This window comes from Capricornis sumatraensis, chromosome 1 (assembly GCF_032405125.1).
Source record: "Capricornis sumatraensis isolate serow.1 chromosome 1, serow.2, whole genome shotgun sequence".
Lineage (NCBI taxonomy): Eukaryota > Metazoa > Chordata > Mammalia > Artiodactyla > Bovidae > Capricornis > Capricornis sumatraensis.
Window position 1 is genome coordinate 190034260 of NC_091069.1, and position 25274 is coordinate 190059533.

Here is a 25274-nt window from a genome sequence, read left to right on the forward strand (position 1 = left end):
TGCATTGGCAAGCAGGTTCTTTACCACTAGTGCCTCCTGGTAAGCCCAGTAGGATCATGTGTGTGCTTAGTTGCTCAGTCATGTCTGACTCTTTATGACCCCATGGACTGTGGTCCACCATGCTTCACTATCAATGGGATTCTCCAGGCAAGAATCCTGGAAGGGATTGCCATGCTCTCCTCCAGGGTATCTTCCCATCCCAGGGATAGAACCCAGGTTTCCTGCATTGCAGGTGAATTCTTTACCATCTGAGCCACCAGGGAAGCCCAGCAGGATCATATTCATCTATAATTACCTTAACTGTAAATGGATTAAATGCACCAACCAAAAGACATAGACTGGCTGGGCAGATGAGAACATGTGTATGTATGCATTTCCACTTACACATCACTCTAAATAACCCCTGAAATTGTATGTATTTGTTTTATATTATTAGGTTAATCATGTTTCCATTATGGTCTGCGATTGTAATTATCTTTTATTTTTTGTCTGGTTATTGATTGTGAAAACTGATAAACATCTTTTGCTATTGTGAAAAAAAATAATAGCAGGAGGAAACATATTTGAAGGGCTTACACACTTAAATAATGTGTTTCTCAGGTTAGGCCAATGTGAGTTAGAACAGATCCCCAGTGCCCTGATTCATGATTTATTTATTTATCAGTTTTGGGGGGGAGAGGGGAAGAGAAAGGGAAAATAGTTACTGAGAGGCAAATAGCAGTAACCATTTCACTGTCTCTCCCACTGTTGCTCTTCACCATCTTCCTATGGGATTTCTCAAAGTTCCAAATTCTCCTCTAAACCCAGACCCTGAAGGGAATGGTCTTATGTAGGCCAAGTATCGCCAGTACTTTCTGCAATAAAATTAGTCCTCTTTATGTACAGAAATGATACCAGAGGACTAAAGTTTATTTTATTAAGTCACCATCGTACTTAGTTCCTAGGAGTCTGGTTTTATTTACCTTCCTTAAATGGGCTTCTTTGCTGCAGTCTTTCTTCCTTCTGCATTTCCATGCTCCCTCACAAGGTGGCACTGACTGCCTTGTAGTGGATGGAGGCCTAGTTTTGTTTCCTTGGTGCTTCTGCCTCTAAGACTAACAGACTAAAGGTTAATAGCATGTGGTGTCCCCAGTTAACCCCCTGACTTTCTGGTGTTTGTTCTCAGTGTTAACCATGATATAAGAAAACTCTACCCATCTTTCTCTAGTTAGGCATGAATACCTTTAATTTAATGCTGTAAAGAGCAATATTGCATAGGAACCTGGAATGTCAGGTCCATGAATCAAGGCAAATTGGAAGTGGTCAAACAAGAGATGGCAAGAGTGAACGTCGACATTCTAGGAATCAGTGAACTAAAATGGACTGGAATGGGTGAATTTAACTCAGATGACCATTATATCTACTACTGCGGGCAGGAATCCCTCAGAAGAAATGGAGTAGCTATCATGGTCAACAAAAAAGTCCGAAATGCAGTACTTGGATGCAATCTCAAAAACGACAGAATGATCTCTGTTCGTTCATCTCCAAGGCAACCATTCAGTATCACGGTAATCCAAGTCTATGCCCCAACCAGTAATGCTGAAGAAGCTGAAGTTGAATGGTTCTATGAAGACCTACAAGACCTTTTAGAACTAACACCCCAAAAAGATGTCCTTTTCATTATAGGAGACTGGAATGCAAAAGTAGGAAGTCAAGAAACACCTGGAGTAACAGGCAAATTTGGCCTTGGAATGCAGAATGAAGCAGGGCAAAGACTAATAGAGTTTTGCCAAGAAAATGCACTGGTCATAGCAAACACCCTCTTCCAACAACACAAGAGAAGACTCTACACATGGACATCATCAGATGGTCAACACTGAAATCAGATTGATTATATTCTTTGCAGCCAAAGATGGAGAAGCTCTATACAGTCAACAAATACAAGACCAGGAGCTGACTGTGGCTCAGATCATGAACTCCTTATTACCAAATTCAGACTCAAATTGAAGAAAGTAGGGAAAATCGCTAGACCATTCAGGTATGACCTAAATCAAATCCCTTATGATTTTACAGTGGAAGTGAGAAATAGATTTAAGGGCCTAGATCTGATAGATAGAGTGCCTGATGAACTATGGAATGAGGTTCGTGACATTGTACAGGAGACAGGGATCAAGACAATCCCCATGGAAAAGAAATGCAATAAAGCAAAATGACTGTCTGGGGAGGCCTTGCAAATAGCTGTGAAAAGAAGAGAAGCAAAAAGCAAAGGAGAAAAGGAAAGATATAAGCATCTGAATGCAGAGTTCCAAAGAATTGCAAGAAGAGAGAAGAAACCCTTCTTCAGCAATCAATGCAAAGAAATAGAGGAAAACAGCAGAATGGAAAGACTAGAGATCTCTTCAAGAAAATTAGAGATACCAAGGGAACATTTCATGCAAAGATGGGCTTGATAAAGGACAGAAATGGTATGGACCTAACAGAAGCAGAAGATATTCAAGAAGAGGTGGCAAGAATACACAGAAGAATTGTACAAAAAAGATCTTCATGACCCAGATAATCACAATGGTATGATCACTCATCTAGAGCCAGACATCCTGGAGTGTAAAGTCAAGTGGGCCTTAGAAAGCATCACTACAAACAAAGCTAGTGGAGGTGATGGAATTCCAGTTGAGCTGTTTCAAATCCTGAAAGATGATGCTGTGAAAGTGCTGCACTCAATATGCCAGCAAATTTGGAAAACTCAGCAGTGGCCACAGGACTGGAAAAGGTCAGTTTTCATTCCAATCCCGAAGAAAGGCAATGCCAAAGAACGCTCAAACTACCACACAATTGCACTCATCTCGCATGCTAGTAAAGTAATGCTCAAAATTCTCCAAGCCAGGCTTCAGCAATACGTGAATTGTGAACTTCCTGATGTTCAAGCTGGTTTTCAAAAAGGCAGAGGAACCAGAGATCAAATTGCCAACGTCCGCTGGATCATGGAAAAAGCAAGAGAGTTCCAGAAAAACATCTATTTCTGCTTTATTTACTATGTCAAAACCTTTGACTGTGTGGATCACAATAAACTGAGGAAAATTCTGAAAGAGATGGGAATACCAGACCACCTGACCTGCCTCTTGAGAAATCTGTATGCAGGTCAGGAAGCAACAGTTAAAACTGGACATGGAAGAACAGACTTGTTTCAAATAGGAAAAGGAGTACATCAAGGCTGTATATTGTCACCCTGCTTATTAACTTCTATGCAGAGTACATCATGAGAAATGCTGGACTGGAAGAAACACAAGCTGAAATCAAGATTTCCGGGAGAAATATCAATCACCTCAGATATGCAGATGACACCACCCTTATGGCAGAAAGTGAAGAGGAACTAAAAAACCTCTTGATGAAAGTGAAAGAGGAGAGTGAAAAAGTTGGCTTAAAGCTCAACATTCAGAAAATGAAGATCATGGCATCTGGTCCCATCACTTCATGGGAAATAGATGGGGAAACAGTGGAAACAGTGTCAGACTTTATTTTTTGGGGCTCCAAAATCACTGCAGATGGTGACTGCAGCCATGAAATTAAAAGATGCTTCCTCCTTGGAAGAAAAGTTATGCCTAATCTAGATAGTATATTCAAAAGCAGAGACATGACTTTGCCGACTAAGGTCTGTCTAGCCAAGGCTATGGTTTTTCCAGTGGTCGTGTATGGATGTGAGAGTTGGACTGTGAAGAAAGCTGAGCACTGAAGAATTGATGCTTTTGAACTGTGGTATTGGAGAAGACTCTTGAGAGTCCCTTGGACTGCAAGGAGATCCAACCAGTCCATTCTGAAGGAGATCAACCCTGGGATTTCTTTGGAAGGAGTGATGCTAAAGCTGAAACTCCAGTACTTTGGCCACCTCATGCGAAGAGTTGACTCATTGGAAAAGACTCTGATGCTGGGAGGGATTGGGGGCAGGAGGAGAAGGGGACGACTGAGGATGAGATGGCTGGATGGCATCACCGACTTGAGGGACATTAGTCTGAGTGAACTCTGAGAGTTGGTGATGGACAGGGAGGCCTGGCGTGCTGCAATTCATGGTTCGCAAAGAGTCGGACATGACTGAGCGACTGAATTGAACTGAACCTTTAATTTTAGTTAATGAAAAGATTAAATCACGAAAAGGTATATCCTTATGAATATTTTACAGTGTTTTGGGTCCTTGAAATGTTTTAGCATTTTCTTGGCAGATATTGTTTGTACAATTAGTATAGTGTTATAATGCATTCTAAATTTAGCCCTACTCAACATGTAACTTCTCTTAATTCACATTTCTCGCAAACCCCTCTGATTGTGAAACTAGAAAGAAGAATATATTTTAGTTGAAAGCTAATAGCATCCTCATCTAGATTGTTTTCAGTCAATGTAACAAGGTAGCTCAATCTCCTTGTCAAACACCTAATCTTCAGGTTTTGTTTTTTTTTTAAGTGTACAGGATTAATCAAGAGGCATTTCCTGGAGATGACTGGTCGTTGAGACAAATATCACAGAGTGATTGGTCTCTGGGAGCATAAGACTCATGTTAACAATACGTACAAGAGACTTGTGTAGAAAAACCACAATGCTGACTTACTCTTTCCATGACAGAAACACTCACATTTGCTAGGTAGCACTTTCTCTCCCATGAAACAAATGTACATGGGATATCAGAGTATAATTGGACGAATCCAGGTGTGGATCGAGAGCAGCAGAGTGGGTTGGATGATCTTAATGGCACTGCCATTAGATAGGCTGGCAACATGACCTGGATTCTCCACAGAGCAGGCCAGGAGTCTCTCTCCTTAGGAGAGGTGTCTGCCTTTGCTTCTTTCAGTCTCCCTTTCCTGTAATTTCTTCATTGATTCCACACCCTCAGTAATCATACAGTCCTCATTAAATCACACCATGCACTGATGACTCTTGCATTAGATATACAAAATAGGTGCAGTCATTTGTAATTGGCTTCACTTGGGAGCTCCATTCCACTGGAAGTAGCCTCCCTCCATGGGCACAGCATGGAAGGTGCTCCCAGCATTTCGGCTCATGTCCCTCTGCCTGGGGCACAAGTGCTCCAAGTTCCTTAGTCCTTAGTGCCTTAGCAGCTCAGTCAGTTTTTCACAGTCCTTTTTGGCCAAAAGCAATACCTGACAGGTTAAACAACTTAAGTCTATATGTCCTGACAACTTAGTAGCTATTTGAAAAAAACAGATACACATAGTTGAAAGAAAAAGTCAGATTTAACTTTCATTTTTAGAGAACCACAGTGATCTCAAACCTTGGAATCAGTCTGGATATCACCACTTGCATTTCCTATTTCACACTGATTTTCATATTACACTTGCTTTTAACACCAGCAGCCACCAAACCCTCAGTTCTCCAAAGATGTAATGCCATTCAAAAGAATACTGCACAATTTAATGTTGAAATTCCAAACTACCGCAAGCTAGTAGGAAGCATGGCATCTGACAGATGCCAACTAATGCTGTTTTCCCCCTAAATTTAAAATACTCATTGCACTTTTGTGAGTTCATTGTGTATCCCTGTTTGGGAACCATGCTAATGCTGTTTTCCCCCTAAATTTAAAATACTCATGGCACTTTTGTGAGTTCACTGTGTATCCCTGTTTGGGAACCATGGGGCTGGAACATAGTCTTGTGGGTACATCTAGCTGCAAAGAGATTGGGAAATATAATCTATCTAGTCTAGTGGCATCTGCTTTAATGAATAAAATATTTAAATACTTATTTTATGCTTTTGTTCTCACAGGGATGTCTTATATCTGTTTATGAGTTATCCAAGGGCAGCTGCCTTGCAAGAATGTGCTTAACAATGGGTGCTTAGTCACTCAGTCCTGTCCAATTCTTTGTGACCTCATGGACTGTAGCCTACCAGGCTCCTCTGTCCATGTGGGGATTCTCCAGGCAAGAACACTGGAGTGGGTTGCCATTCCCTTCTTCAGTGGATCTTCCCAACCCAGGCATTGAACCCTGGTCTCCTGAATTGCTGGCAGATTTTTTACCATCTGAGCCACCAGGGAAGCCTTGTCTTGCAAGAATATAACCATAATAAAGGTTACCATTTATGGAGCACTTATATATAATAAATAGTCTGCTAAATTGCTTTTCATATATGTTCTCACTTAATCCTTACAATACCTTTTGAGGAAGGTATAGGTAATATTCCTATTACATAGATACATACTTGCATATAAAAGGAAAGAAAGAAAAGTTGCTCAGTCGTGTCCGACTCTTTGTGACCCCATGGACACCAGGCTCCTCCGTCCATGGGATTTTCTAGGCAAGAGTACTGGAGTGGGTTGTCATTTCCTTCTCCAGGGAACTTCCCGACCCAGGGATCGAACCCAGGTCTCCCACATTGTAGACAGATGCTTTACCATCTGAGCCACCAGGGAAGATACATATTTTGCATATTAAAAAAACTTCTGTTTAATTAACTATCTTGCATAAAATCACATAGAAATTAAGAGGTAAAGAAGAACTTGAATAAAGTTGTCTGATTTTAGAGCCAACTCTCTCTCTTTTTCTTTTTTTTGATCACACTGCACAACATGTAGGATCTTAGTTCCCTGAACAGGGATTAAACCTGTGTCCCCTGCAGTAGAAGCATGGAATCCTGACCACTGGCCTGCCAGGGAAGTCCCTAGAGCCAACTCTCTTAACCTCCATACACTTTTACATTTGATATTTGCTGAACGAAAGTTATGGCCAATGTAGACAGCATATTAAAAAGGTCAACAAAGGTCTGTCTATTCAAGGCTATGGTTTTTTCAGTAGTCATGTGTGGATGTGAGAGTTGGACTATAAAGAAAGCTGAGCAGTGAAGAACTGATGCTTTTGAACTGTGGTATTGGAGAAGACTCTTGAGAGTCCCTTGGACTGCAAGAAGATCCAACCAGTCCATCCTAAAGAAGATCAGTCCTGGATGTTTATTGGAAGGACTGATGTTGAAGCTGAAACTCCAATACTTTGGCCACATGATGCAAATACCTGACTCATTTGAAAAGACCCTGATGATGGGAAAGATTGAAGGTGGTAGGAGAAGGGGACAACAGAGGATGAGATGGTTGGATGGCATCACTGACTCAATAGACATGAGTTTGGATAAATTCTGGGAGTTGGTGATGGATAGGGAGGTCTGGCGTGCTGCGGTTCATGGAGTTGCAAAGAGTTGGACACAACTGAGAGACTGAACTGAACTGAACTACATAAATGAAGAACAATATTATATATTTGTGTTGGCATTATTTACTATTCCACCTATACGAAAATAAATCAGAGTTGTCTTTTATATAGTAACTATCTTCAAAGGATTAAAAAAATTGAATTCTCACAACACCCCTGAACAAGCTTGAAGAAGAGAGGCTTGTTTGAAATAATTCACTGTCAACTTTCCCACTTCCTGCTCTAAAATAATACAGACAAAAAAGGGGGAGACCGATGCACATCTCAAGTTGATATTAGCCTGAGTCCTTTACTTGCAGAGGTAAACATTTTGAAAACATTTGAAAACATTTTGTTAACATCTTGACTACCCATTTTTGTTGCAGGAGGCCGAGGGAAAGATGGTGCCCCCATCATCACTTTTCCAGAGTTTGTGGGGTTCAAGCACATCCCAGATGAAGACTTCCTGAATGTCATGACCTACCTAACTAGTGTCCCCAGGTGAGCTGAACACAGTACTCTGCTGCCTTCCTTGTCACTGGGTTTATCCTGAATTTCCCACGTGGTAGTACTGGGCTGGGATGGGATCTTTCATGAGCCCAGCTCACACTGCTGTGTTATGGCCAGTTTCACTTATCCATCAGTCAAAAGAAGGGATGTGGAAAGAGACTAGAAAACAAAGTTACATGAACATCAGTTTTATTATGGTGTGCACTTATGAAGTGCTTAATAAACATTGTTAAGTGAATGAAAAACTGATTGACTAGCTAACGCTGAGTTTGTTCCTTCAGGTTCATTGCTGTAGATTAAGGTGATCCTGGTTTCCTGGGGCCTGTTGTCTAAGACACCTGGCTGCTGCTCAGGAGGCTCAAGCCAAGTTAGGAGTCACTTCATTTATTTCCCCTAAATAAGGAATTTAAGGGTAGATTTTATAACTATCATTGTCAGATGGAGAAGTCACAGAGCAAGGAAACTAAAAGTCCAGAAATTAAAACTGTGCCTATAGCTGAGATCGAAACAGAGATATTTTGGGGCATCTGCTACTTCTACCCTCTTGGGCCTAGGTCTCACATATTTATGCCACTAAGTCAATCAATAGCCAGGTCTCCTAGGGATGGAATGTGGGACAGAGTTCATATTGGTGACAAATATTTCACAGACAGAGGTGGAGCTGACTGTGGAGTCCAAACTCCCTGGGGAGCAGACTTAGCCCATAAAGGCCTTACCCTCCATGGGTCTGTGTTGCTTATGATACTGTCTGTTACTTAAATGCTTTGTGGTTAGGAGTTTACACAACAGCCAGGGGTGTGCTGTTTTGCTTGCTTTCCACCTGCCTCATATGATTTAGAGGTAAACTTTGTGATTAAAAGTCCACCTGGAGCCTGATCCCACCTGCAGAGATTAGGAAGTTAATTAGTTTGCTTTAACCAAACCCACTCTAAGAGATTTTTTTTTGTTGTTGTTGTTACCCTTCTTCCTCAGAGAAAGCTATGGATTTATTTTTAGTGCATTTCTTCAAAGGTCAGTGCTTAAATTATATTTCACCTTATTCTTTATCTCTGACCCAAGAGTATTGTAGACATTATATAGACAGGAGAGGATTTGGACTTTGTTGGTTTGAGAGAAGGATGCTGTACATCTCTGGGCTTTGCTTACATGGTTCTCTCTGCAGGAACACCTCTGCCATCCTTCTGGGCCTGGCTGACTCTTGCAAAATCATCAGCCCTCAGTCTGATCTCACTTTTTCATGGAAACTTGCCTTGACCCAAATTCTGCTCTCACAGACTCTTTATTTCCACAGACTCTGTATTTCCACAGTACCCCTTGTATAATGCTATGGTATATGAAAATTATTTCTGCTTCTCCTATTAGACTGTGAACTACTCAAGAATAGGGGCCAATGCTTCTTTTCTTTTTTTCCCTTCTAGTCCAGCACATGTTAGGTTCTCAAGAAGTAATGTTGGTGAAATTTCCAGTTCTGATCTGGTTCATTTCAATTAAAGGGTGTTTGTTACATGGTGAGAAGCAGGACACTGAGAGAGAGAGGGGAACCCAACTTCTCACTCCTGCCTTTTCCTCCCGGAGTCATAGGGAGTTGAACTTGGTCTCCCTCTTTGGCTCAATTGCCTTCCAGAACATTGACCTATCAGTTTAGCAACTTCTGTGAGGAGCAGCATGCAAGAGGGTGAGCAGGGAGGTGGGTAACAAATAGAAGTGCCTCTTCCCTATTATCATTATATTGCTTTAAACTTACAATCTAATTGTACCTACTCAGTGGGTGGAGTCATATGCTAAATTAAATGGGGGCATTTTCATATTATATTTGCAGCCTTTCCTGAGCCACCACACTGAGGACCAGACATTGAGTGCCACATGACCCAATGTGGAGGGAAAGCATTAAGGGGTAGAAACCCCATTGCACAAGCAAAAAAAAAAAAAAAGAAAGAAAGAAAAATCAAGAGGCTACTGTTTAGGCCTAATTTACCTTTTCTGCTCTGTGCTCGTGTATAATTTCTTGTAAAATTGGTAGCATTTTCCTTTCCTAGAATGCAGTTTGTCTCTTGAGAAAGAATAGCTGACCAGTTATTCCTCTTTTCTTCTTCCTGGCGTTTGTTCATACTAGCTCACTGCCCCACCCCTTGTTCCTTTCAACATAAAACAGAGACAATGAGTAAGAAGGCTTGAAAGGAGAATTTGATGTGAACTTTGTTTCCTAGTTGCCATTTCAGGTTCCAAAGAAAGAAACCATTCTTGTTCCTTTTTATGATTCCTATTTATCACAGTTTGCATCTTCCTAAATGTTACAATGGTTACCAGACACCAGAACTTTTCCCAGGTTGCACAATGGTTTATAGGCAGGTGGCATGACATACAACAAGGAATGTATGCACAACTGATGCACTAGGAGAGGAGAAAGACAGGATGCTCAGGGGAGGGAAAGGAGAGCTCTGTGCCTTAAATTAATGAGGATCTCTCATTGTGGTCAGGTTGGGTGAATGCTGAAAGGCTTCCCACAGCTCGTTTTTTATCAGATCTTTGCTGAGTGCCATCAGTGTATAGAGAGGTATGTTAGGTGCCATAAAGGACCACAAGACCATGCAACAATATCTTGACTCTCACATGACTCTGTTGTTATGATATTTTGTGAAATATGTGAAGAAAATGCTATAAGAGCTCAGAAGAGAGAAGAAGCACTTTAGACAGGAAAAAACAAGGAAAGCTTCAGGAGTAAAGTGGCCTTGACGGATGGGTGAGATTTCCACATATAGATCAGAGAGGGACATTTCAGAGAGAGAACAGGATGGTGTTTAAGAACTTTGGACACAGCTCAAACCTGGATTGAAATCCAGATTCTATGGTTGCTAGCTGTGTCATCTGGGGCAAGTGACTTGGCTTCTATTTCCAACCCCCCCACCCCCGCCCCCCGCTACTGGATTTGAAGTTTTAAATAGAGCTTGTTTAGGGAATTACAGACTATTGAGGTTGTCCATAACAGGGTGAGGATTCTTTTCAGATAGTAGTGAGAAATGGGATCTGGATAGACAGTTGGGAACAAACTGGGCAAGGTGTTTTCCACCAAGTTAAGAAGTTTAGGCACAGTGAGCAAGACCAGACCATTGGACATTCTGAGGAAGAAAAAATGGCAACCAGATGAAAGTGGTGGTGGTGTGCAGGATGGGCCAGAAGGAGGGGAGGAAGGTAGGGAGGGAGACCAGTTAGGGGATTCTGCCCTGTTGTTGTTCATGTCTGACTCTTTGTGACCCCATGGAGTGCGGCACGCTGGGCTTCTCTGTCCTTCACTATCTCCTGGAGTTTGCTCAAACTCATGGTTATTGAGTTGGTAATGCCATCCAACCATCTCATCCTCTGTCACCCCCTTTTCCTCCTGGGTTCAATCTTTCCCAGCATCAGGGGCTTTTCTAATGAGTTGGCTATTTGCATCAGGTGGCCGAAGCAACAGACACTGGGGACTGGCGGAGGGGGGAAGGAACAGTGAGGAACCAGCCGTGATCCTTAGCTTTAGGAATTCTATTCACAGTCAGATCTTTATGCTTTTACATGTCTGCTGCTGCTGCTAAGTCACTTCAGTCGTGTCCGACTCTGTGCGATCTCATAGATGGCAGACCACCAGGCTCCTCCGTCCCTGGGATTCTCCAGGCAAGAACACTGGAGTGGGTTGCCATTTTGAGGTCTCATTTTAAACATGCCTTCAGTGGCTACAGAGTGGTTTGAAAAGGCATTAGTAACATATTCTGAGGCACAGAAATGGTCAACTTTTTAAAAATTCCAATTGCTTTTCTAAAAATCATATTTGTATAACTAAGCATACATTTTTATTACGCTATTCCTCTATTTGGTTTCTATGTTTTACTCACAGTTATGTGTTCATTACTTGAGAGGGATTGGAGAAGTTACTTTTATTAGAAAGAAACAAGAGCCATATTTCATAACTGTGAATTTTATGATTATTTACTATTTCTAAAGGTCTTTTTCTATAATGAATCTGTTGAGAAGCCTATTTAAGTTTGAAAAATTCTTCCATGTCCATTTTCCTCCCATAGAGTCTGATGAATAGTCCTTGAGAAGACTCATATCCTCTTTTATGATATGATATTCTATGATTCTCTCATAGAATGCTGTCTGACATTTCTACTTTGGGAGGAGGGGAGGAGGACAGCATTATTATTTGGCCTGTGAATTCTAAACAGACTTGCTCCTTTGTATGAAAGACTGAATGGGATTGTAACAATCTGTCAGCTTTAAAAACCAGCCTTATCAGAGAAGTGAGTTTGATCTGAGCTTCTTACTATTATGAAGGCAATGGAAAAAGCCCCTGATTTTAAGTAGTTTTAAATACTATAAATAGGAAAAGTGCTGCTTTGATTCAGTAGCTAAGGCAAGATGTGTTGTTTCCTGGTCTGGCTGTGGAATTGCTCCCCTAAATCAGGAAAATGGAATCATTCATTTGACTTCTAGGATATAAGTTCAGAGTGGGGAGTCTTATTGGGCTGTTGTCTTGTACAAGATAGATGAATTTGCTTCAAAACCCTCTGGAAGGATACCTTGAGAGACCAGACCTTAGGCACACAAGTGAGGCTCAAAGTTAGAGCACATCCCGTAGACTTATAAATAAATGTTTGATGTTGGCAAGTAAGTCTTGGCAAGGAGTATTTGAATGGATTATATTAGAGGATAGGAAAAAAAACTTAATATGCCATATTCCTGTTCTTCTCTATGTAAGAACCAGGGAGTCTGACATTTCTCCCTAGTAGAATGACTTAGTGTGTATAAGACATTTGTTATTTTGCTTAGGTGATTGTTTTAGAATACTGTGCTATATTCTGCCTTTTTGTCATCCTGTGAGGTAGGGGCTCAATTTCTTTTTTCTGATAATTCAGGTTTATTTAGACATTCAAAACACAGCCTCTTGCTTGTATTCATAGGTTCTAATGGAGAAGGAAATGGCAATCCACTCCAGTACTCTTGCCTAGAAAATTCCAGGGATGGAGGAGCCTGGTGGGCTACAGTCCATGGGGTTGCAAAGAGTCGGACACAACTGAGCGACTTCACTTCAATGATTGTAAATATCTGGAGTCTTTTCTTACTCAGTGGTATTATCGATTATAAAAACGATAATTGCTCTAGCTCTGTGAAAAATTGTCTTGGTATTTTGATAGTGATTGTATTGAATCTGTAGATTGCCTTGGGTAGTTTGGTCACTGTCATGATACTAATTCTTTTAATCCATTAACTTGGTATATCTTTCCATTTGTTTGTATTGTCTTCAACTTCTTTCATCAGGGTCTTATAATTTTCCCAGTACAGACCCTTTAACTCCTTTATAAAAAATTTATTTATTTATTTATTTTAATTGGAGGCTAATTACTTTACAATATTATAGTGGTTTTGCCATACGATGACATGAATCAGCCATGGGTGTATATATGTTCCCCATCCTGAACCCTCCTCCCACCTCCCTCCCCATCCCATCCCTCAGGGTCATCCCAGTGACCCTGAGCACCTTGTCTCACGCATCGAACCTGTACTGGCAATCTGTTTCACATATGATAATATGCATGTTTCAATGCTATTCTCTCAAATCATCCCACCCTCACCTTCTCCCACAGAGTCCAAAAGACTGTACTTTACATCTGTGTCTCTTTTGCTGTCTTGCATATAGGGTTATCATTACCATCTTTCTAAATTCCATATATATCTGCTAGTATACTGTATTGGTGTTTTTCTTTCTGACTTACTTCACTCTGTATAACAGGCTCCAGTTTCATCCACCTCATTAGAACTGATTTAAGTGCATTCTTTTTAGTGGCTGAATAATATTCCATTGTGTATATGTATGACAACTTTCTTATCCATTCATCTGCTGATGGACATCTAGGTTGCTTCCATGTCCTGGCTGTTGTAAACAGTGCTGCGATGAACACTGGGGTACACGTGTCTCCTTCAATTCTGGTTTCCTTGGTGTGTATGCCCAGCAGTGGGATTGCTGGGTCGTATGGCAGTTCTAGTTCCAGTTTTTTAAGGAATCTCCACACTGTTCTCCATAGCGGCTGTGCTACTGCTGCTAAGTCGCTTCAGTTGTGTCTGACTCTGTGCGACCCCATAGACGGCAGCCCACCAGGCTCCCCCGTCCCTGGGATTCTCCAGGCAAGAATACTGAGTGGGTTGCCATTTCCTTCTCCAATGCATGAAAGTGAAAAGTGAAAGTGAAGTCGCTCAGTCATGTCCGACCCTTAGTGACCCCATGGACTGCAGCCTACCAGGCTCCTCTGTCCATGGGATTTTCCAGGCAAGAGTACTGGAGTGGGGTGCCATTGCCTTCTCCGATAGTGGCTGTACTAGTTTGCTTTCCCACCAATAGTGTGAGAGGGTTCCCTTTTCTCTGCACCCTCTCCAGCATTTATTGTTTGTAGACTCTTTGATAGCCCCTATTCTGACTGGCATGAGATGGTACCTCATGGTGGTTTTGATTTGCATTTCTCTGATAATGAGTGATGTTGAGCATTTTTTCATGTGTTTGTTAGCCATCTGTATGTCTTCTTTGGAGAAATGTCTGTTTAGTTCTTTGGCCCATTTTTTGATTGGGTCGTTTATTTTTCTAGAATTGAGCTGCAGGAGCTGCTTGTATATTTTTGAGATTAATTCTTTGTCAGTTGCTTCGTTTGCTATTATTTTCTCTCATTCTGAAGGCTATCTTTTCACCTTGCTTATAGTTTCCTTTGTTGTACAAAAGCTTTTAAATTTAATTAGGTCCCATTTATTTTTGCTTTTATTTCCAATATTCTGGGAGGTGGGTCATAGAGGATCCTGCTGTGATTTATGGCAGAGAGTGTTTTGGCTATGTTTTCTTCTAGGAGTTTTATAGTTTCTAGTCTTACGTTTAGATTTATAATTCATTTTGAGTTTATTTTTGTGTATGGTCCCTTTAACTCCTTAGTTAGATTTATTCCTAGATATTTTATTTTTGATGCAATTATAAATGAGATTGTTTCCTAATTTCTATTTCTGGTAGCTTGTGTTAATGTACAGAAATGCAACAGATTTCTGAATATTCATTTGTATCCCGCAACTTTACTGAATTCATTGATGAGGCCCGTTAGTTTTCTGGTGGCATCTTTAGGATTTTCTATGTACAGTATCATGTCATCTGCAAGCAGAGTTTTACTTCTTCCTTTCCAATTTGGATTCTTTTAAATTTCCCTGCTGTCTTATTGCTGTGGCTAGGACTTCCAATATTATGTTGAATAAAAGTGGCAAGAGTGAGTTCTTGTCATGTTCCTGATCTTAGAAGGAAATGCATTAGACTTTACATGGTTGAGTATGGTGTTAGCTCTGGGCTTTATTGAATTTTTTTTTAAATTGAAGTAGAGTTATAGGGCTATGCTGGTGACTTAGACCATAAAGAATCTGCCTGCAATGTAGGAGAACAGGTTCAGTCCCTAGATTGGGAAGATCCCCTGGAGAAGGTAATGGCTACCCACTCTAATATTTTTGTCTGGAGAATTATATGTACAGAGGAGCCTGATGGGCTACAGTCCATGTTGAAATAAGTAGGATACAACTGAGCAACTAACACTTTACTTTGCTTCTCTTGATTTACAACGTTGTATTACTTTCAGGTGTACAACAAAGTGATTATGTGTGTGTGTGTGTGTGTGTGTGTGTGTGTGTATCTCTTCTTTTTCAGATTCTTTTCCCTTATAGGTTATTACAAAATATTGATTATAGTTCCCTGTGCTATCCAGTAGGCATCTATTGGTTATCTATTTTATATATGGTAGTGTATCTCTGTGAGATGAGTGCAATTGTGCGGTAGTTTGAGCATTCTTTTGCATTGCCTTTCTTTGGAATTGGAATGAAAACTGACTGTTTCCAGTCCTGTGACCACTGCTGAGTTTTCCAAATTTGCTGGTATATTGAGTGCAGCACTTTCACAGCATCATCTTTCAGGATTTGAAATAGCTCAACTGGAATTCCATCACCTCCACTAGCTTTGTTCATAGTGATGCTTTCTAAGGCCCACTTGACTTCACATTCCAAGATGTCTGGCTCTAGATTAGTGATCACATCATCATGACTATCTGGGTTGTGAAGATCTTTTTTGTGTAGTTCTGTGTATTCTTGCCACCGCTTCTTAATATCTTCTGCTTCTGTTAGGTCCATACCATTTCTGTCCTTTATCGAGCCCATCTTTGCATGAAATGTTCCCTTGGTATCTCTAATTTTCTTGAAGAGATCTCTAGTCTTTCCCATTCTGTTCTTTTCCTCTATTTCTTTGCATTGATTGCTGAAGAAGGCTTTCTTCTCTCTTCTTGCAATTCTTTGGAACTCTGCATTCAGATGCTTATATCTTTCCTTTTCTCCTTTGCTTTTTGCTTCTCTTCTTTTCACAGCTATTTGTAAGGCCTCCCCGGACAGCCATTTTGCTTTTTTGCATTTCTTTTCCATGGGGATGGTCTTTTTTTTTTTTTTTTTTATGGGGATGGTCTTGATCCCTGTCTCCTGTACAATGTCACGAACCTAATTCCATAGTTCATCAGGCACTCTATCTATCAGATCTAGGCCCTTAAATCTATTTCTCACTTCCACTGTATAATCATAAGGGATTTGATTTAGGTCATACCTGAATGGTCTAGCAGTTTTCCCTACTTTCTTCAATTTGAGTCTGAATTTGGTAATAAGGAGTTCATGATCTGAGCCACAGTCAGCTCCTGGTCTTGTATTTGTTGACTGTATAGAGCTTCTCCATCTTTGGCTGCATAGAATATAATCAATCTGATTTTGGTGTTGACCATCTGGTGATGTCCATGTGTAGAGTCTTCTCTTGTGTTGTTGGAAGAGGGTGTTTGCTATGACCAGTGCATTTTCTTGGCAAAACTCTATTAGTCTTTGCCCTGCTTCATTCCACATTCCAAGGCCAAATTTGCCTGTTACTCCAGGTGTTTCTTGGCTTCCTACTTTTGCATTCCAGTCTCCTATAATGAAAAGGACATCTTTTTGGGGTGTTAGTTCTAAAAGGTCTTGTAGGTCTTCATAAAACCATTCAGCTTCTTCAGCGTTACTGGTTGGGGCATAGACTTGGATAACTGTGATATTGAATGGTTTGCCTTGGAGACGAACAGAGATCATTCTGTCATTTTTGAGATTGCATCCAAGTACTGCATTTCGGACTCTTTTGTTGACCATGATGGCTACTCCATTTCTTCTGAGGGATTCCTGCCTGCAGTAGTAGATATAATGGTCATCTGATTTAAATTCACCCATTCCAGTCCATTTTAGTTTGCTGATTCCTAGAATGTCGATGTTCACCCCTGCCATCTCTTGTATGACCACTTCCAATTTGCCTTGATTCATGGACCTGACATTCCAGGTTCCTATGCAATATTGCTCTTTACAGCATTGGATCTTGCTTCTATCACCAGTCATATCCACAACTGGATATTGTTTTTGCTTTGGCTCCATCCCTTCATTCTTTCTGGAGTTATTTCTCCACTGATCTCCAGTAGCATATTGGGCACCTAATGACTTGGGGAGTTCCTCTTTTGGTATCCTATCTTTTTGCCTTTTCATACTGTTCATGGGGTTCTCAAGGCAAGAATACTGAAGTGCCTTGCCATTTCCTTCTCCAGTGGACCACATTCTGTCAGACCTCTCCACCACGACCCGCCCATCTTGGGTTGCCCCGCAGGCATGGCTTGGTTTCTTTGAGTTAGACAAGGCTGTGGTCCTCGTGTGATTAGATTGACTAGTTTTCTGTGAGTATGGTTTCAGTGTGTCTGCCCTCTGATGCCCTCTTGCAACACCTACCATCTTACTTGGGTTTCTCTTACCTTGGGCGTGGGGTATCTCTTCACAGCTGTTCCAGCAAAGCGCAGCCGCTGCTCCTTACCTTGGCCGAGTGTTATCTCCTTACCGCCGGCGTTCCTGACCTTCAACGTGGGATAGCTCCTCTAGGCCCTCCTGTGCCTGCGCAGCCACTGCTCCTCCGGTTGCTCCTCCCAGCTGCCGCCCCTGGCCTCGGCGCGAGGTGGCTTCTCCCAGCCGCCCCTGACCTCGGACGCGGGGTGTCTCCTCCTGGCCTCCGCCCCTGACCTCGGACGTGGGATAGCTTCTCTCAGCTGCTGCCTCTGACCTCGGATGCAGGGTTGCTCCTCTCGGCCGCCTGCGCTCAGTGCGCCCGCCCGCAGCCACCTGTGCTCAGTGCGCCGGCTTGCAGAATGCTCAAACTACCACACAATTGCACTCATCTCACATGCTAATGTGAGATGCTCACATTAAATGAAGTAAAGTAATGCTCAAAATTCTCCAAGCCAGGCTTCAGCAATACGTGAACCGTGAAGTCCCTGATGTTCAAGCTGGTTTTAGAAAAGGCAGAGGAACCAGAGATCAAATTGCCAACATCCGCTGGATCATGGAAAAAGCAAGAGAGTTCCAGAAAAACATCTATTTCTGCTTTATTGACTATGCCAAAGCCTTTGACTGTGTGGATCACGATGAACTGAAGAAAATTCTGAAAGAGATGGGAATACCAGACCACCTAACCTGCCTCTTGAGAAATCTGTATGCAGGTCAGGAAGCAACAGTTAGAACTGGACATGGAACAACAGACTGGTTCCAAATAGGAAAAGGAGTACGTCAAGGCTGTATATTGTCACCCTGCTTATTTAACTTCTATGCAGAGTACATCATGAGAAACGCTAGGCTGGAAGAAGCACAAGCTGGAATCAAAATTGCCAGGAGAAATATCAATCACCTCAGATATTCAGATGACACCCCCCTTATGGCAGAAAGTGAAGAGGAGCTAAAAAGCCTCTTGATGAAAGTGAAAGAGGAGAGTGAAAAAGTTGGCTTAAAGCTCAACATTCAGAAAACGAAGATCATGGCATCTGGTCCCATCACTTCATGGGAAATAGATGGGGAAACAGTAGAAACAGTGTCAGACTTTATTTTTTTGGGCTCCAAAATCACTGCAGATGGTGATTGCAGCCATGAAATTAAAAGATGCTTACTCCTTGGAAGAAAAGTTATGCCCAACCTAGATAGTATATTCAAAAGCAGAGACATGACTTTGCTGACTAAGGTCTGTCTAGTCAAGGCTATGGTTTTTCCAGTGGTCATGTATGGAGGTGAGAGTTGGACTGTGAAGAAAGCTAAGCGCCAAAGAATTGATGCTTTTAACTGCGGTGTTGAAGACTCTTGAGAATCCCTTGGACTGCAAGGAGATCCAACCAGTCCATTCTGAAGGAGATCAGCCCTGCGATTTCTTTGGAAGGAATGATGCTGAAGCTGAAGCTCCAGTACTTTCGCCACCTCATGCGAAGAGTTGACTCATTGGAAAAGACTCTGATGCTGGGAGGGATTGGGGGCAGGAGGAGAAGGGGACGACCAAGGATGGGATGGCTGGATGGCATCACTGACTCAATCGATGTGAGTCTGAGTGAACTCTGGGAGATGGTAATGGACAGGGAGGCCTGGCGTGCTGTGATTCATGGGATCACAAAAAGTTGGACACGACTGAGCGACTGAACTGAAGTGTATCTATGTTGGGGCTTCCCAGGTGACTCAGTGGTAAAGAATCTGCCAGCCAATGCAAGGAGATGCAGGAGTTCAGTCCCTGAGTCGGGAAGATCCCCTGGTGGAAGAAATGGCAACCCACTCCAGTATTCTTGCCTGGAGAATCTCATGGACAGAAGAACCTGATGCACTGCAGTCCATAGGGTCACAAAGAGTCAGATATGACTGAGCGACTGAGCATGCACGCACATGTATGTTAAGCCCACACTCCTAATTTATCCCCCCACCCCTTTCCCTTTTGGTAATCATAAGTTTGTTTTCTGTGTATGTGAGTCTATTTCTGTTTTATAAATAAGTTCATCTGTATAATTTTTGTTTTTAGATTCCACATATAAGTGATATATGAGATTTGTCTTTCTTTGTCTGGTTTACTTTGCTTAGTATGATAATCTCTAGGTCTGTTCATATTGCTACATTATTTCATTCTTTCTTATAGCTGAATAATATTCTATTGTGTATATATATCTCATCTTCTTTATCCATTTATTTGTTGATAGGCATTTAGGTTACCTCCCATCTTGGCTATTCTAAAGAATACTGCAGTGAACACTGGGGCTCATGTCTCTTTCCAAATTATGGTTTTCTCCAGATATTTGCCCAGGAGTGGGATTGCAGGATCATATGATAACTCTAGTTATGTCAAGTATATCCCTATTATAACCCCTTTATGTCCCCTTTATAACTTTGTTGAGAGTCTTTTTGAAATCATAAATGGATATTCAATTTTGTCAAAAACATTTTCTGAATCTATTGAGATGATCATATGATTTTTATTCTTTAATTTGTTAATATGCCATATTAATATTCTTATTATTGATTCAATTTTGCTACTGGTAATTGGTATGAAATATTTTTTTATTGTTCAGCCTTGGGAGATTATACAGTTCTAGGAATTTGTCCATTTATTCTAGGTTGTCCTTTGTCTACTGATTGACTTTTGGGTATTAAATCATTTTTGTGTTCATGGGATAAAGCCCACTTGACTGTAGTGTATGATTCCTTTATTATATTGTTGAATTTGGTTTGCTAATATTTTGTTGGATGATTTTTGCATCTATGTTCATCACTGATATTAGCCTGTAATTTTCTTTTTTGATGATATCTTTGTTTTGGTATCAGGGTAACGCCAGCCTCATAGAATGAGTTAGGAAGTGTTCTTTCCTGGGCAATTTTTTGGAATAATTTGAGAAGGATAGGTGTTAACTCTTCTCTAAATGTCTGATAGAATTCACCTGTGAAGTGGTCTGGTCCTGGACTTGGTTTTCTGGGAATTTTACTTATTATTGATTCAGTTTTATTACTGGTAATTGGTCTGTTCATACTTCTGTTTCTTCATTGTTCAGTCGTGGGAGATTGTACAGTTCTAGGAGTTTGTCCATGTTTTCTAGATTGTCCATTTTATTGGCATATACTTGTTGATAGTAATTGCTTATGATCATTTATGTTATGTTTCAGTGCTATCGGTTATAACATCTTTTTCATTTATGACTTTATTAATATAGATTGTCTGTTTTTTTCTTGATGAGTTTGGCTAAAGGTTCATCAATTTGGTTTTCTAAAATTGGTATGTAAACACCAAAGACCCCATATAGCCAAAATAATCTTAAGAAAGAAGAACAAAGCTGAAGGGATTATACACACTGGTTTCAAACTATACTGCAAAGCTATAGTAATCAAAGCAGTATAATACAGGCACAAAACAGAAACATAGATCAATGATACAGAATAGAGATCCCAGAAATGAGCCTACATTCAAATAGGCAATTAATTTATGACAAAGAAGGCAAAAATATACAACGGAGAAAAGACAACCTCTTAAACAAGTGATGTTGGAAATACTGGATAGCTACACGCAAAAGAATCAAGTTGGACTACTCTCTCACACCACACACAAAATAAATTCAAAATGGATTAAAGACATAAATGTAAGACCTGAAGCCATAAAGCTCCTAGAAGAAAACATAGGTTATATATTCTTTGATATGGTATTTGTAATTTTTTTTGGATATGTCTCTGCAGGCAAGAGAAACTAGTTCAGTCACTTAGTTGTGTCTGACTGTTTGAGACCCCATGAACCACAGCCTGCCAGGCCTCCCTGTCCATCACCAACTCCTGGAGTTTACCCAAACTCATGTCCATTGAGTCAGTGATGCCATCCAACCATCTCATCCTCTGTTGTCCCCTTCTCCTCCTTCCCTCAGTCTTTCCCAGCATCAGGGTCTTTTCAAATGAGTCAGCTCTTCACATCATGTAGCCAAAGTATTGGAGTTTCAGCTTCAATATCAATCCTTCCAATGAATACCCAGGACTGATCTCCTTTAGGATGGACTGGTTGGATCTCCTTGCAGTCCAAGAGACTCTGAAGAGTCTTCTCCAACACCACAGTTCAAAAGCATCAATTCTTCAGCACTCAGCTTTCTTTATAGTCCAACTCTCACATCCATACATGACCACAGGAAAAACCATAGCCTTGACTAGACAGACCTTTGTTGGCAAAGTAATGTCTTTGCTTTTTAATATGCTATCTAGGTTGGTCATAACTTTCCTTCCAAGGAGCAAGCATCTTTTAATTTCATGGCTGCAATCACCATCTGCAGTGATTTTGGAGCCCCCCAAAATAAAGTCAGCCACTGTTTCCACTGTTTCCCCATCTATTTGCCATGGAGTGATGGGACCAGATGCCATGATTCTTAGTTTTCTGAATGTTGAGCTTTAAGCCAACTTTTTCACTCTCCTCTTTCACTTTCATCAAGAGAAACTAAAGCAAAAATAAATAACTGGATCTGTATCAAACTAAAAACCTTTTTGCCTAGCAAAGGAAAATATTCATGTCAATAAAACAAAAAGTCCACTTACTGAATAGAAAAAGATATTTGCAAATGATATATCTGATAAGGGATTAATATCCAAAATATACAAAGAATGTATGCAATCTAACATCAGAAACAAACAGGGGGTTGATCCCGAGAACGCTGAGCATATGAAAATTCTCCTATGCTCAAGTTGCTTATGCAAAGTGGTACAGTACAGTCAGCTGTCCATATTCATAGATGTGGAGCCTACAGATATGGAGGGCCAATTGTACCTGTTGATTTCACTACTATGTATTTACATCGTTCTTTACTCTCAGCCTTTAAGTTCTTCTACCTATATTCTACTTTTCATTACTAAGAATTATAATGTATTTTACACATTACTATAAATGTTTTTCTTTGATTATAGGTTGATCCTAAATAACAGAAATCAGTGGAATGCATTTATATATGTAATATGATTGGACCTCTGGAATGAGAGATGTAATGCTAAATCCTTAAACCTGTGTCACTCAAAGGAGAGTGCTATAAGTGTTATGGTAAAATAGGTTCTCTTTTCTCATACTCCATGGGTTGCTCAAAATCATGCCACAGTTTAATTTATTTCAGACTTGGACAATGACTTTTTATGTACCTTTTCCCCTAGCATTTTTAATTGCCTTTGTTTTTTTTCTTGTTTATAGCATAGCATGTATCTTTATTATATCATTAACATCTTATAGATTCTTTATCATAGAATTCATCTAATGCATACATTTTCTTCTTGGAGATATTCTTTTGAGCCTCTCTGAGCTATTCATAATACAGCCTGGTTGCTGTGTAAACCTGCTGCAAGTTGTCAACCTGGGATTGTTTTTTATCTCAGGAAGGTCATTCTTCATTTTGGGATTTCATGTTCATTTAAAAACTTTAAAGTTATTTCTTTTTTTAGAAAGTGTGTATGGTAAGTGAGTTTTACATCTTGAATGTCAGAAAATGGCTCATTTTGATCTCACAGTTAATTGGCAATCTATCTGAGCATGGAGGTTTTTTTCTTTTTTTTTGTAAAATAACATTGATTCATTGATTTTTAGCATTCAGTATTCACTGATAACAAAGTTGATCCTTGTCACAGGATCTGACTGTCATCCCTTCATAGGTCAGCTGCTTGTCTCTCTGCATAAGAAGCTTTTGGGCTTTTTTCTTTGTTTTGCAAGTTTGAAATTTCAAACATTTTCTTTCATACTGCTGTGTCTTTGAATGGAAGATTCAAGTCTCTCTTAGGCTTAGAATTTTTTTCCTGTTATGTCTGCTTGTTTCTTTTCTACAACTCTGCTTCTGAAACTCAAATTAGAGGGACAATGCATCTTCTGAGTTTCTCTTCTGTGTCTTCAATTTTTCTTTTGTATTTTTCATCTCTTTATCACTTTACATTTTAATATATGCATGTGTTCTATATATCATATAAGTATGTGAAAAGTGAGAGTTGCTCAGTTGTGTCCGACTTTTTGTGACTCCATGGACTTTAACCTGCCAGGCTCCTCTGTCCATGGAATTCTCCAGGCAGGAATACTGGAATGGGTTACCATTTCCTTCTCCAGGGGCTCTTTCCAACCCAGGATTCGAACCCACCTCTCCTGCATTGGCAGGCAGATTTTTTTTTGCCACTGAGCCACCTGGAAACCCTAAGAGGAGTTCAGTTCAGTTCAGTTGCACAGTTGTGTCTGACTCTTTGCAGCCCCATGAATCACAGCACGCCAGGCCTCCCTGTCCATCACCAACTCCTGGAGTTCACTCAGACTCACTCGATGGACGTGAGTGAGTTAAGTATGTTTAATATTTGCTAGGATTATTTCTCCCTCCCCTACTGGGTCCTTAAGCTTTACTTACTTTTTTCACATTTTTCTACTGTTCTTTCTTGTTTTCTATCTATTTGTATACCTCTGTTTTTAGAAAAAGAAAAAAGAAAACTCTTTGGCCTTTTCATTGAGACTATTAACTTTATAAATTTACTCAGGAACAAGTCACATATTTATGGTGGTAAAATCATCCTATCAAGAAGAAGAAAAGTCTTTCTTTTTGTTAAAATCCACTTTTGTGTCTTTTTGGCAGTGTTTGAAATTTTCCTGACATAGTTTTTATATTGTTAAGTTTATTCCTAATTATTTTATGTTGGTTGCTAGTAGCTCTACTATTAACTGGTCATTTTATTTTGCTGTTGAATTAGGTATAGATATCAATGTCATATTTGCTTCATCAATAGCATTTTGAAGTTCTCTTTCAGTTTTTAGGCTCAGAAACTATTCTTGTGGGATTGGGACTTTATAGCCATTGACGATTTGAATTCCCCTGTGAAATTCCCTTGTGAATTTGGGCCTTGATAACTGTCTCTGTTTCCTGTATGAACTTTAGTCTGTTTAAACTTTATATTTTTAATGAGGTCAATTTTGGTAAACTGTATTTTCCCAGGAAATAACCTACTTTGTCTTGGTTTTCAAGTTTATCTAAATAGAGGTATGCAAAGTAATTTCTAAACCTTAAATTTTCTTGGGTTTCAGTGCTTATTTTTCTGTTTGCTATTTCTTAGTTTGTATACCTGTGCTTTGTCCATTTCCCCCCTCCTTGATTAAGTAAGCTACCCGTGGTGGATTCATGTCAATGTATGGCAAAACCAATACAGTATTGTAAAGTAAAATAAAGTAAAAATAAAAATTAAAAAAAAAATAATAAAAATTTTAAAATGGGATTCTGATTTTTAAATCAGATCTGTTGGCTTTTCTGTCTTTTACTTTATTCATTCTGCTTTCAGTTCAGTTCAGTTCAGTTCAGTCACTCAGTCATGTCCGACTCTTTGTGACCCCATGAATCACAGCACACCAGGCCTCCCTGTCCATCACCAACTCCCGGAGTTCACTCAGACTCACATCCATCAAGTCAGTGATGCCATCCAGCCATCTCATCCTCAGTCGTCCCCTTCTCCTCCTGCCCCCAATCCCTCCCAGCATCAGAGTCTTTTCCAATGAGTCAACTCTTTGCATGAGGTGGCCAAAGTACTGGAGTTTCAGCTTTAGCATCATTCCTTCCAAAGAAATCCCAGGGTTGATCTTCAGAATGGACTGGTTGGATCTCCTTGCAGTCCAAGGCACTCTCAAGAGTCTTCTCCAACACCACAGTTCAAAAGCATCAGTTCTTTGGTGCTCAGCTTTCTTCACAGTCCAACTCTCACCTC

The 25274-nt window shown here is 40.4% G+C and overlaps 1 protein-coding gene across 1 annotated transcript in view; it reads left to right on the forward strand.

Moving 5' to 3' along the window:
• MCF2L2 (MCF.2 cell line derived transforming sequence-like 2) overlaps positions 1-25274 on the forward strand; it is a 279399-nt gene that overhangs the window by 61102 nt on the left and 193023 nt on the right. Inside the window, exon 3 of the mRNA XM_068968757.1 lies at positions 7547-7661. Within this exon, the coding sequence (XP_068824858.1) occupies positions 7547-7661 (115 nt within the window). The remainder of the gene's footprint in view (positions 1-7546; positions 7662-25274) is intronic.